The 12,813-nt window shown below is 42.1% G+C and overlaps 1 protein-coding gene across 6 annotated transcripts in view; it reads right to left on the reverse strand.

Annotated features, from left to right (window-relative positions):
- The window catches only part of NCOA7 (nuclear receptor coactivator 7), a 154,486-nt gene that overhangs the window by 9,898 nt on the left and 131,775 nt on the right, over window positions 1–12,813 (reverse strand). For 4 of the 6 annotated variants that reach the window (XM_053904521.1, XM_019418269.2, XM_019418268.2 and 1 more), the window contains 2 exons: window positions 6,495–6,620; window positions 5,003–5,155 (listed from right to left, as the gene is read on the reverse strand). In XM_053904521.1, coding sequence (XP_053760496.1) covers window positions 5,003–5,155; window positions 6,495–6,620 — 279 coding nt within the window. Of the gene's footprint in view, window positions 1–5,002; window positions 5,156–6,494; window positions 6,621–8,311; window positions 8,537–12,813 lie in introns of those variants that run through there. The other 2 variants (XM_019418270.2, XM_053904523.1) reach the window with 2 other exon arrangements.

Consider the following 12,813-nt stretch of genomic DNA (forward strand, 5'->3'; position numbering starts at 1 on the left):
CATTAATGATAATGGCCTGTAATTTTCTTTTTTTTCTCTTTTGTCTGGTATTGGATATCAGACTAATGCTGGCCTCATAAAACGAGTTTGGAATTGAAACCAACATTGTACTATATGTTAACTAATTAGAATTTAAGAATAAAAAATATAAAATAACAGAAATATAAAATATTTAAAAAATGAACTAAAATATAAAATATAATGTAAAATAAAAATAAAATAATTGAGTTTGGAAGTGTTACATCCTCTTCAATTTTTTGGAAGAGTTTGAGAAGAATACATATTAAATCTGCTTTGAATGTCTGATAAAATTTACCAGTGCAGCCATCTGGTCCTGGACTTTTGTTTGTTGGGAAGTTTTTGATTACTGATTCAATCTCCTTACTAATAATCAGTCTGTTTAGATTTTCTATTTCTTCATGATTCAGTCTTGGAAGATTGTATGTTTCCAAGAACTTGTCCATTTCTTCTAGGGTGTTCAATTTCCTGGTATATAACTGTTCATAGTAGTCTCTTATAATTCTTTATATTTCTGTGATATCAGTTGTTAACTTCTCTTTCGTTTCTGATTTTATTTGGGCCCTCTTTTTTTCTGGTGAATCTAGCTAAAAGTTTGCCAAATTTGTTTTATCTTTGCAAAGAACCAGTTCCTAGTTTCACTGATCTTTTCTATTTCTTATGAAAAAAAATTTTTATTTCATTTATTTCCTCTCTGATCTTTATTGTTTCATTCCTTCTACTAATTTTGGGCTTGTTCTTCCCCCCCCCCCCCACTAGTTTCTTTAGGTGTAAAGTTAGATTACTTGAGATTTTTCTTGTTTCTTCAGACAGGTCTATATTGCCATGTACCTTCTCTTTTAGAATTGCTTTTGCTGCATCTCGTAGATTCTGGTATGTGGTATTTCTGTTTTCATTTTTCTCTATATATGTTTAAAATTTCTTCTTTCATTTTTTTCAATGGCCTCTTGGTAATTCAGTAATTGATTTTTAGTTTCATACCACTGTCTACAGAGAAGATGCTTGATATAATTTCAGTATTACTGAATTTACTGAGACTTGTTTTGTGGCCTAACATGTGATCTTTCCTAGAGAATGTTCTATGTACACGAGTAGAATGTGTATTCTGCTGGTTTTGGATGGGATGTTCTGTATATATCTATTCAAAGTTCATCTGGTTTAATGTGTCATTTAAGGTCAGTGTTTTCTTACTGATTTTCTCTCTCTCTCTCTCCACACACACACACACACACACACACACACACACACACACACACACTACTTAGTTTGTTATCTTTACTTTTTTGTCTTTTAACCTCATACCTGCTTTTGTAAGTACTGCCAGGTCTGGAGGAGGCCAGAGGTAGGCTGCTTTTCACACCTGGTGGGGCAAGGGCTGAGGGGATCTCTGCCATGGACAGGGGCCAGGCCAGGGCAAGTTTGCCCACTGTGTCTAGCAGGACAGTGATTGTGGCAGATAAGCACAGGCTGGGGTGACCATGTGCAAGGGATCTGACGAGGGCCACAGTGGACAAGTGGATGAGTGCAGGGCTGGAGAGAGTCTGTGGTGGATGAGCACAGGGCTAGAGCTAGCCTAAGTGCCTGGTGTGGCAGGGTAGAGGCCAAGCTGGATGAGCACTGGGCCAGCCTGGTGGGGTGGGGTTACAGGGGAACACAAGGTAAGCCTGTAGCACTAGCAAGAGAAAATGACAGCACCAAAAACACCACCCACCAGCACTAGGGTAGCAAGGAAGTAGTGTAAAAAAATGGCACCCTCCAGTGCCTGTATCCACAGAGAGATCTCCATCAGACTCCTGCCCCACTGGTATACTTTCTAAAACTAGTCAACAGATCTTCCTCACATGTGGTCCAGGTGCTTCTCAAGCTACTGCCTCTGTGTTGAGACTCAAAGCAAATGAGTCCATGTGTGGCCCCTCAATGATGGAATTTTCCTTTCCTACAGCCCTTGTGCTCTCCTGAAAATTAGCCTCAGGTTTTCAAAGACAGTTATTTTGGGGGTCTGCCTCTCTGGTGCAGGTCCCATGGGCTAGTGTGTCTAATATGGGACCTGAACCCCTAGATTCTCAGAGAGGAGCTGCATGTTTTGGGATCTCTCTCCCTCTTGTGGGTCGCTAGGGGGGTTCCTGTCAAGACTGCTTTTCTGCCCCTCCTACCCATCTTGATGTGGCTTCTTTTTGTCTTTTTTTTTTTTCTGTCCTGTGTTATAGAAGATCTGTTCTGCTAGTGTTCAGGTCTTTTTCAGAGAGAACTGTTCTACAATTCTAACTTGGGTGTGTCCATCGGAGGAGGTTAGCAGAACTCTGTGTCTTATGATCCACCTTTTCTCCTAGAGCTAGGAGCCAGGGGTTCTGGTGGGCGAAGCAGCAGCCACTGGTCTTGGCTTGCCTCAGCTGGCATGGAATGTCTGCTCTAAGAGCTGAGGCAAGGGCTTTATACTCCTATTTTCTCCTATGCCTAAGGTAGAGCATCTCCCCTATGAATAGCGGTTGGGTAGAAGAAAAGAATCCTCTACCTCTAAGCCATACTTGCCTGGAATTTAGCCTCTGAAACACCGATCTTGGGTAGGTTATAAGAAGTGCTGGGGACCTGCCCCTAGAAAGTATATCATAGCCCTTGCATGGGAGCTGGGGGAAGTGGGAACCCCATCTTCTTGTCCACACAGGAGCTTCCATCAGTCTGAACTGAGGGCTGCAGGGAAGGAAGCAGGTTGTGCTTCAAATGCCACAGAATCTCACTAGTACTAGTGATTTATTAGATTTTCTTAAATAAATGTTTCTTCACTTGCTGTATGCCCTTAGGACAATTTTCAGAGACTTTAAGTGATTATTGTTTTTATAATTTCTACCAGTTATGGCTGTTTCACTGACGGATTCTGCAGAGCTCCTTACTGCTACCATTCTGCATATGTAATTCTTTTATATTAGAATTTTCCATAATTCATTCCCAGACAGATTTACAGGTGTTGTTCTATCATGTCCTCAAACACAGCAAAGCCACATTCTTGCCTTGGGGGTGAATGGGGTGTGGAAAGCAGAGTTGGTATCCAGGTGTTTTCAAACACAAGCGCCTCCAGGGTACCAGATTCAGTAAGACTACATCTCCTGATGAATAGAGGAGCCTTCAGGTACAGGCCTCCTTTACATGCCTGCTGACAGGAAGCTTGGTGGAATTGTGCGGCACACCTGCTCTGTGTTGCCAACACCTTCCCCAACAAATGTGGTATCTTTTGGTAAACTAGTACGAGAACTAATCTATACTTATGGTGAGGGTTTGTGTGTGGTCTAAAGCCATCTAGCCATGTCTCATCTAAAACATAGCATCCAACATCTCAAACATTTCACTGAATCCCTGAGTAATTCTATTTTACATGTACTTCGTTATTACTTTTTAAATTTTTTAAAGTTTATTTATTGAGAGAGAGAGAGAGAGAGAGAGAGAGAGAGAGAGAGAGAGAGAGAGAATCCCAAGCAGGCTCTGCACCACCAGCACAGAGCCTTACATGGGGCTCTAACCCACAAACCACAAGGTCATGACCTGAGCTAAAGTCTGACACTTAATGGACTGAGCCACCCAGGTGCCCCAACCTTTGTTATTATTTTAATTTTTTACCTTGACTGTACCCAGCTGGATCATGATTAAATAAAGTGTCATCAATCAAGAAATAATAACAGTAACCATGATAATAAACTTCTCCCCATACTTCTTTATCTATAGTAACACAGCAATAAAGTCCCAGAAAAGATCACAGTTGAGAAAGACAGTGCCTTCAGTACTCCCATGTCTCCACTAATTTCTCCTAAGACAAATTATGATAGCAAAGATCTATTCCCCTAAAATGATGCCAATTATATAGCTTCACAGCAAGCTCCCCAGGGCTTAATAGTGCCCCATATGTAACAGGCACTCATACATTTTCTGAACATATGAATAAATGAAAGACTGTTGAATAAAACCTGCTTCCATGACAGAAAGAGAAAAGAATGACATCTATATCTTACAAATGTAAAGGAATTTCATCTTGATATAACACAGACCAGACCAAAGTGAATAAATAGCAGATGAGACGTCTTCCTTTTGTGGAGCAAATGCCTGACTAGGTAGTATATGAAAGAAATCTATAAACATTCCACTCATACCCCAAGCTGACTGACAGAAGCACTAGTGAAGGTACATGGGGGTAATACCTAGAATTCTCCTCTGCCTCCAAGACCCACTACAGCACAGGTGAAAGGGCAGTGAGCAATGGTACAGAGCATTCTTTGCTATTTCATAACAATCGGGCCCCTCAGGTTGAACACACCCTGGCTCTGAATGGCTCTCCGTCTCAGCAACCGTGCCAGCACGTTTGTGGGTACTACCTCAGCTCCTGGAAAGAGTTCTGATATGGCACAAGAGCTTTCTGTAACTATCTCCCTTTCCAGACTTGACTTTTCTCCAACTTTTCAGGCTTTAGGTTGTGGAATATCAACATTGCTTCCTACTGTATGGTGAGCACAGGAAAAAAAAAAATTCTGTAGAATATGACTGTATTTGGAGATATGCTTCATTTTCCTTTTTGAGATGCATTCTGAAGTATGTAGGGGTGAAATGACATAATAATTGGGATGTACTTCAAAATACTTCAGCGAAGATAAACCAACAAAGAAAGACAGATGAAGCATATGGGGCAGAATCATGCTAAGTGTAAATCTGGCTGATGGGGAATTCTTGTACTGGTCTCTCTCCTGTTGTGTAAGTTTGAAAATCTTCATCAAAACAAATGTTTTCTATGAGGGCTGCCTAGGTAGCTCAGTTGGTTGGGCATCTGGCTCTTGAATTTGGCTCAGGTCATGACCTCAAAGTTCATGAGTTTGAGCCTCACTGGCAGTGCAGAGCCTGCTTAAGATTCTCTCTCTCTCTGCCCTTCCCTCTCTCTCTGTCCCTTCCCCCCTCTCTCAAAATAAATAAATTATTTTTGTTTTTCTATGACAGGAACAAGCCTCACCTGATTATCCATATCTTTGATGACCAACAGGACAGGACTGTCTAGTGATGCTGACTTCCGATAAAGAGTTTTCAAACTGGTCCCATGCTCTAATGTGCTATATGCAAGTCTCCATGGATACCCTTGTACCCTTGCTGGAAGGCGTCGGGCCAGCTGCAAATCCAAAGAAGGAGATGTAAATATACAGTTTTCCCACAAATCCCTCATAAGCTTATAGCACAAAGCAAGAACCTGAGGCTCAAACTCAAAATCACACTTACTCACATGTTGTTCCTCTTTACTCTGGCAAATATTTGTCACTATAAACCAAGAAAGAGAAGCGAGAATCACTGCTTGATGGTGTTGACCTTGGTAGGGATGCCAGCCAGAGCACACATTCCCTTTCAGGGCCATGAATGAGGGGTCACTATGCAACTATGCATTTGAAGATACAGCGCCCAGCTTGATATGAATTAGACACAAGCTCTCCCTTTTACACTTCAACCTGACCTTCAGCAAACAGTTCATGGTTCTCTGATGGTTCTTTCTAAATGCTCATAGGCTCAGAACTACTACTGATATTGGCAGCTTCTCACAGAAGTGAGAACAAGAAAACATAGGTGTTTTATGCTAGTAGTCAAATAAATGCAGTCTGTCCTCATCTTGCTTGTATCTTTCACCTACATTAACATTTAGCTTAAACTGGGCTGCCATAAATACCAATAATGCATATCTCTTCAAAACTACTGACAAAGGAGGCTATGAAGTAAGGAAGTTTTCAGAATGCTTAACATCAGTTCTAATATCAGCATGAACTCCATCTCCATAACTGCTTGCTCAAGTCTCCTGGCTTTCCTGAGCCTTCATAGGCTCATCTGCAAATTGAGAGATTGAACTCGATTCTTTAATGTCTCCGAAATGCAGATTTCTGAGTTGGCTAGTGGGAGACATGCAAGAGATTCCTTACTCAAGTTCAAACGCAGCACATGATAGTATTTCATAAGAATTGAAGAGACTTTCAGAAAAGATAGTGAACAAGGAAAATTAAGGAAAAAAAGGAAAATTACTCCTAGTGGTAGGTAGTTTTCATAAAGCTAGGGAAGTGTATTTCCTATATGACTTTAATTGAACCCAAAAAGTTGAAAAACCATTAGAACTCTGCAGTAATCGCCAGGATAAATTTAAATCCTCTTGTGAATGTTAGGAATATGCACAGGACTGTGGTAGGATAATTTTAAAACTGTTTTGAAGACATGAAGTGGCTTTTCATTCAGGTTTAGGAGATGGATGTAGTTTCTGGCCAAGTCTCCAGACTCCCACGAAGGTGACCCGGAGTGCTAACGTAACCTTCTGAAGCGGAGAAAGGACACGGACATTGGTTGGGCTGCTGGTGTTCTTTCTTTAAAACCTGGCCCTTCCTTCACCCCCAGTGAGAGGAGCAAATGCAGTCAGGGATGGAAAATGCCTTTTTCAGGCCTGGAAGCCCCGCCCTATGTCCCAGGGGAGCGCCCACCTGCTCGATGTGCATGTTCTCTAGGAGTGCGCTATGGGGCTGCAGGACTGGTAGGGCCACTTCATCGTCCTCTTCATAGTAGCTGCAGGTGCTCTTCCTGCGCTTTGCCTCCTCAACGGTGATGATCTGAAACGGAGAAGACAAAGCCCCCAAAACCTGATATGCTTGCTTTTCCGCCGCCTGCTAAAAACGGCCTCAGGTACACGGTTGCCCAGAACAGGTGGAGTTTTAGCAGTAAGACGTAAACTGAACCAGGACTCTGGGAAAAGGGCTAATTTCAACTTCAATTTCTGAACAAATGCAGAATTTAACACAGTTCAGCTGAGGTACTTAATACGTACAAATTAAAGTCATAGGGTTTCCACCTTTACTACGGCTGCCAAGTGCTCATTGAGGGTGCATCATTATGCATAACTCTACAGGTGACATACCCTGCATCTAAATTTGAATTGTTAAGGGACAAATCAGGAATCATTCTGTAAGTCTTCTATAAACAGGATAATTGGTAAGTAAGATTAGTTTTTTTTTTAATTTTTTTTAAATTTATTTTTGAGACAGAGAGAGACAGAGCATGAGCAGGGGAGGGGCAGAGAGAGAGGGAGACACAGAATCTAAAGCAGGCTCCAGGCTCTGAGCTGTCAGCACAGAGCCCAATTCCGGGCTCAAACCCACAAACTGTGAGATCATGACCTGAGCTGAAGTCGGACACTTAACCGACTGAGCCACCCAAGCGACCAGATAAGGATAGTTTTTAAATCAAGACTCCTACGAATGTTTTCTCTTAAGGCTATGGCACATAGCAACAAACGCTGAAGAAATAACAAATGGTAACATCCACTAGAAGCAACAATACAAAGAGACACAAAGCTAAATTTAGTCTAAATTATAATTAGGTTACAATTCTTTATGTATGATTTAGAAACTATCAAAATATTTTTTCCTTAAAAACTGAGAAACATGATTTTATACACATTTATTATTTCACTGTAACTTGCTTATGAACAACCACAGTCCATTTCAATTTAAAATCTATTTTTGGGGGGGGGGTGCCTGGGTGGCTTAGTCTGTTAAGCATCTGACTCTTGATTTTGGCTCAGGTCATGATCTCAGGGGCTCCTGTGCTGACTGACAGGGCAGAGCCTGCTTGGGATTCTCTCTCTCTGCTCCCTCCCCTCCTTGCGCTTGCGGTCTCTCTCTCTTTCTCTCTCAAAATAAACTTAAAAAAATTTTTTTAATCTATTTTTTGCCCCTCCTGGATAAATCACTAAATTATTTTGAAATTGAATGATACAGATAGGGTGATTAGCTCAGCAGAATACCTGGGTACTAAATTTAGTCACTTTTGCATCATAGAGAAACAACATTTAAGTTACATTTAGTCAAAGTTGTCAGATAATGCACTACTCCATTTCCAATATGCACAGTGATTAGTTACCTGCCACTATCTGAACTAGATTTATAGGTAAGGAAATTAGCTAACAAATTTTACTATCTTCTCATGGGAGATTTACTTAAAAAACAAAAACAATAATAAAAACACTGTCAAAGAATCACAAACCCAGCATTTTAAAGGTATTAAATAAAGCACACCTTTTTTGTGAACTCCACATTTAACACAGGTACAAAGAGGGCTATGGAATGAAAAAGAATAAAATAGGGGCTTTTGAAGGGGCAAACCACATCATATCCATCTCCCAAACATTCCGCTGAAATGTCAGCACAATCCTTTCTCATTAGAAAGCATCTGAAAACATACTGAGTTGCAGATCTCTGAGGATTCACTGACATCTTATTAGCTCCCAGGGACTCCAGCATACCTTCACAAAAGGCTCTTGGTCCGGTCTGGCACAATAGAAAATCTGAATGTCCAAGGGCAACCTTCGGTCTCGCATCCTGACGGGGGGGAGAACCGTCTGCTTGCTTTCTAACGAGGAACAGCTTTTTCTCTGCCTTCACACCATTGTTGCTTACAGCCACGCTGAGCTACAACTGTTTTTGCACTATCTAGTTTCCTGCGTGATTGAGTTTCTGTTTCCCTTAGGAGAGGGCTCAACATTTCTACAGGAACACACCCAAATTAGGATTTAGAGCAAACACACACTTCCTGTCAGGCATTGCTGTGAGGCTGTAAAATGACACTTTCACCTTTGAAACGGTAGTTTCCTAACTGCAACAAAACTCCATTGTTGTTTTGTTTCTTTTTTTCCCCTTTTCTTCTTATACTTTTCTTCCTAATAGTCCTCTGGCTAAGCTAGCTCTTCTAGTCCTGCCTCTTCAGAGTTTTTTCCCAGCACCTTCTCTAAAGCTAAATTTCCATTTTTAAACTTTATGTATGTTCCTGACATAGGTTTGAATCTCAAAGGAGCCTTTACCCAAGGTAGGTATATTACACTTACAACAAGGGCATTTCACCTCAATGACACATTATGTTTGTCGGATATGCGGACCTTAAAAGAATGGGAGAACGTCCTGGTTTATATGAGGCTGAGAAGAAGGCTACTTTACATTCAGTGTTTCAAAAGAGCTGACAAAGGAACATTTACCTCCTTTCCTTTTAGAGTACTCATCTTAATGACTAATAAGCATGATGAGTTCTCCTCTACTTCCCAGATCAGATGGCAGGGGGTTGGGAAAACATGTAGATGACCACTGCATCAATTTTCAGTGATCGTTCTGTGACTCTTCCAGATCCAAAATGGCTTTTGTTTTTGGGTACTGCTGAGCACATCAGAGTGCTATTGTACAGCTCAAGCTGGGGTGTGTTCTCATGAGAATTCTGGCAGACAACTCCATGACCAGACCCAGGTCAGCTGGAACTGATTTTCAATGCAAGAACCAGGACACAATTTGGGGCAGAATCACTTGGATTTTGTGCCAGTGAGACAGCACTGGCACTCTCTTCAGTTCCTGGCACTTCAAAACAGCTAGCATTTACTGATCTCTCTCTCGATGATGGCAAGTGTCAGGTACTTGGCCAGGCTTGGGGACACAAAGCAGTCCACAGTCTCGAGAGGGTGAAGAGACAGCAGAGAGACATTTATAAATAATATGAATGCCACTCCATGTAATATAAATGCTAATAGTAGCAACTCAAAGGTGGGGGCACCTAGAGCCTTGGGAGATGGCTTATTCACAGAGTGGATGGGGCTTCAGTTTGAGAGCAGAGGGTGCAGTGTGGACAGATGTCGGGGGTGGAGGGTACAGAAGGAAAACAGGTATGTTTGTTCTAGGTTCACTATAGCTTGGGAATAGAAAGGAAGAGAAGTAGAGATGAAGCTGTGGAAGGACAGAAGTGGAGAAAACCAAGAATCTTAATGCCATGAAGAAGCTGAGAACTTATCCTAGGGGCCACTGTGTCTAAAACCTGGCTATTCTTCAAAATCTAGGAGCTTTAAAAAATACAGATTCTGACACTCCTCTCCCAGACCTACTAAATTTCTGTCTCCAGTGGTAAAGGTCTAAGAGTCAGTTAAAGGAAAACAAATCACCAAGTGTTGGTCTGATGATTGGCCAGGTGGGTAATGATAACCATAGGCAATGGAGAGTCCCTGAGTGTTTGAAGCATGGGAGTATATGATCATATGTGTTATTTAAACAAGTTAAATAGATAGCGCAGAACATATATGAGACCTTTAAATATGATGAAGGAAACATCAGAAACCATTAAGTAGGGTTGGAAAAAATTACCTATTAAAAATATTACCTATCATGTATCAATAAATCAACTGCAGACTGAGTGGGGTTTAAATTGATACTACAGGGCCACCCATACCTAAAAACACTATAGGGGGAAAACAAAAACAAAAACAAAAACACCCAGCCCTTCCCCTGCTCACACACATGCTTCTGCACACATGTGCTATCTCTTTCTCAAGAAAAAATAGAGGAGAAGGGCACCTGGGCAACTCAGTCCGTTGAGCGACTGACTTCAGCTCAGGTCATGATCTTGCAGTTTGTGAGTTTGAGCCCTGCATCTGGCTTGCTGTTGTCAGCACAGAGCCTACTTCAGATCATCTGTCTCCCCCTCTCTGCCCCTCCCTTGCTCTTGCTCTCTCTCAAAAATAAATAAATATTAAAAAAAGAGGAGACAAAAAATTAGTATCATTTAATCATAAAGAGCTCAGTATTAAGATTCTTCTAGAAAAATGAGCAAAGGAAATGAGTGGGCATCACACACACACACACACACACACACACACACACACACACACACGTGTTTTTCATCTATTCTTTCCTCAACCAAGGAAATAAAAATTAAAATATATCATTTTTATGCTTCCAAATTAGCATAATTTTGGGGGGAATAACAGTAATAATCCTTGCTGCTGGAATAAACACAGTGAGAGGGGTATTCCTCACATTGCTGGCAAGTTAAGTTGCCATATATATAAAAAAAAATAGGATCCTTTAATACTCTTCTATCAACTAATGTCACTCCTAGGAAACTAAGGGAACAGTAAGGGTTGCAGATCATTTCACCCTTGTGAAAAACTTGAACCAACACAATGATTCCTAAAAGTAGGGAATTGTTAAAAAAAACTATAATTGAGATTTTAAATGTCATGCAACCATTAAAATGAGGCTTAAAAACCTTGAAGATGACACAATTCCCACAAGATGTTAGGTGGGAAAACCAGATGCAGAACTATACATAAAACATGATTGCCCTTTGCAAAACTAAAAAGACTCCCTACCCCCAAACCCCTAAGAAAACATCCTAAAATAAATGAGAAAGAAGGGAATTGAATTAAAATGCACAAAACTGTTAAGGGTGGTCACATATTTTTAAATGTTCTGCATTGTACTTTTCTGTAGTTTCCAAATTTCCTACAATAAGCAGGTGTTACTTATATAAAATTAGGACATAAAGCTTACTTAAAGAGTCTGTGTATGAGAGAACAGACTGGTGGTTGGGTTGGGTCTGGAGGTGCCCTTGGGAGTCCAAGTGAAGGATGCAGACAGGCTGACTGGGGCACGTTTGATGGAGGGAAGCAGAGGTCTCTGTACCATATAAGATCACAATCAATAAAACTCTGACTAGATATGATGAAGGAAAAGAATCTAGGATGATATCTAGGTTTCTAGCTTGGACCACCACCAATTGAGATGGGAATATGTGAGAAGAAGCAAGTTTGGGGGCATGATGAGTTGTTTTGGACATGCCGAGGATCAGACACCTGCTAGCTTCCGGGGGAGTGACAGTCCCCCTCCGGTCCCCCTTCCCAAAGGAGCAGCAATGCTGTTGCAGTGGCTTGGCTTGACGGTAATGCTAGTACGGGGGGCCTGCTCCTGCATGCAAGGGAGTGTGGCAAGCATTCTGCTGCTCGTTGCACTTTTGGACTCTCTCTGCCATGTGGCCAGAAAACAGGGATAAGGCAACCTGACCAGTCTAGCCACTTCTCTCTCCAGTTATGAGCACAAGTATTAGCATAAGCACGAGGAGCTTGGAATAGGCCAACCAAGTTCTTCCTCCTTCTCCATCCCTTCTTCTTTTCCTCTTTTTCCACCACAGATCTAGAGTAGTTTCTTAGAGGGATTTGCCCTCTCTTTCAATCTCCTCAGTGGCTCAGTCCGAGAAGGCCTGGGGCAGACTGCCCAGGCCCACACTAGATCTTGAAGCAGACCTTTCTCTCCCTGTATACCTCTTTAGCTCCTTTCCCTCTGGTACTGGTAGATGTGGCCTCTCTCTCCTCCCACTGGGGTTAGCAAGAGCTGAGATTCAAGGATGGGATTAGTGGAGAGAGGCAGAACAGTCCTTCAAAAGGGGCTGCTCCCACTCAGGATATTCAGGCCTCATCAGGCAAGGATTAACCGCCTTCCCCCGCCCCCCCCCACCCCCCCCCCCCCCCCCCGCCCACCATGTTATCTAACCTTCTCTCTGGAACTCCATATTGGAGCAAGAGGCCACAGTCTCAGTAAGAAAATGAACACTTCAGGGGTGCCTGGGTGGCTCAGTCAGTTGAGCATCCTACTCTTGGTTTAGGCTCAGGTCACGATCTCACAATTTTGAGAGTTTGGGCCCCACATCAGGCTCTGCACTGACAGTTCAGAGCCCGCTTAGGAGTCTCTCTCTCTCTCCCTTTCTTTCTGCCCATCCCCCACTTGTGCTGTCTCTCTCAAAAATAAACTTAAAAGTAAAAAAGAAAATGTACATTTCCTGGCTTTGCTTCCTTTGTGCACATATCTTATGGGGGCCTCTTAGACAGAGCTGATTAGGTGAGGACAGAACTTGATATTCTTGGGTGCCTTGGCCAGAGTATCAGTATCACACCACCTCTGCCTCATGGGTACTTGCAGCTGTGCCTGGGGGGCGGCTATG

This window comes from Panthera pardus, unplaced genomic scaffold (genome assembly GCF_024362965.1).
Source record: "Panthera pardus isolate Hobbes unplaced genomic scaffold, ASM2436296v1 HiC_scaffold_17, whole genome shotgun sequence".
Classification (NCBI taxonomy): domain Eukaryota; kingdom Metazoa; phylum Chordata; class Mammalia; order Carnivora; family Felidae; genus Panthera; species Panthera pardus.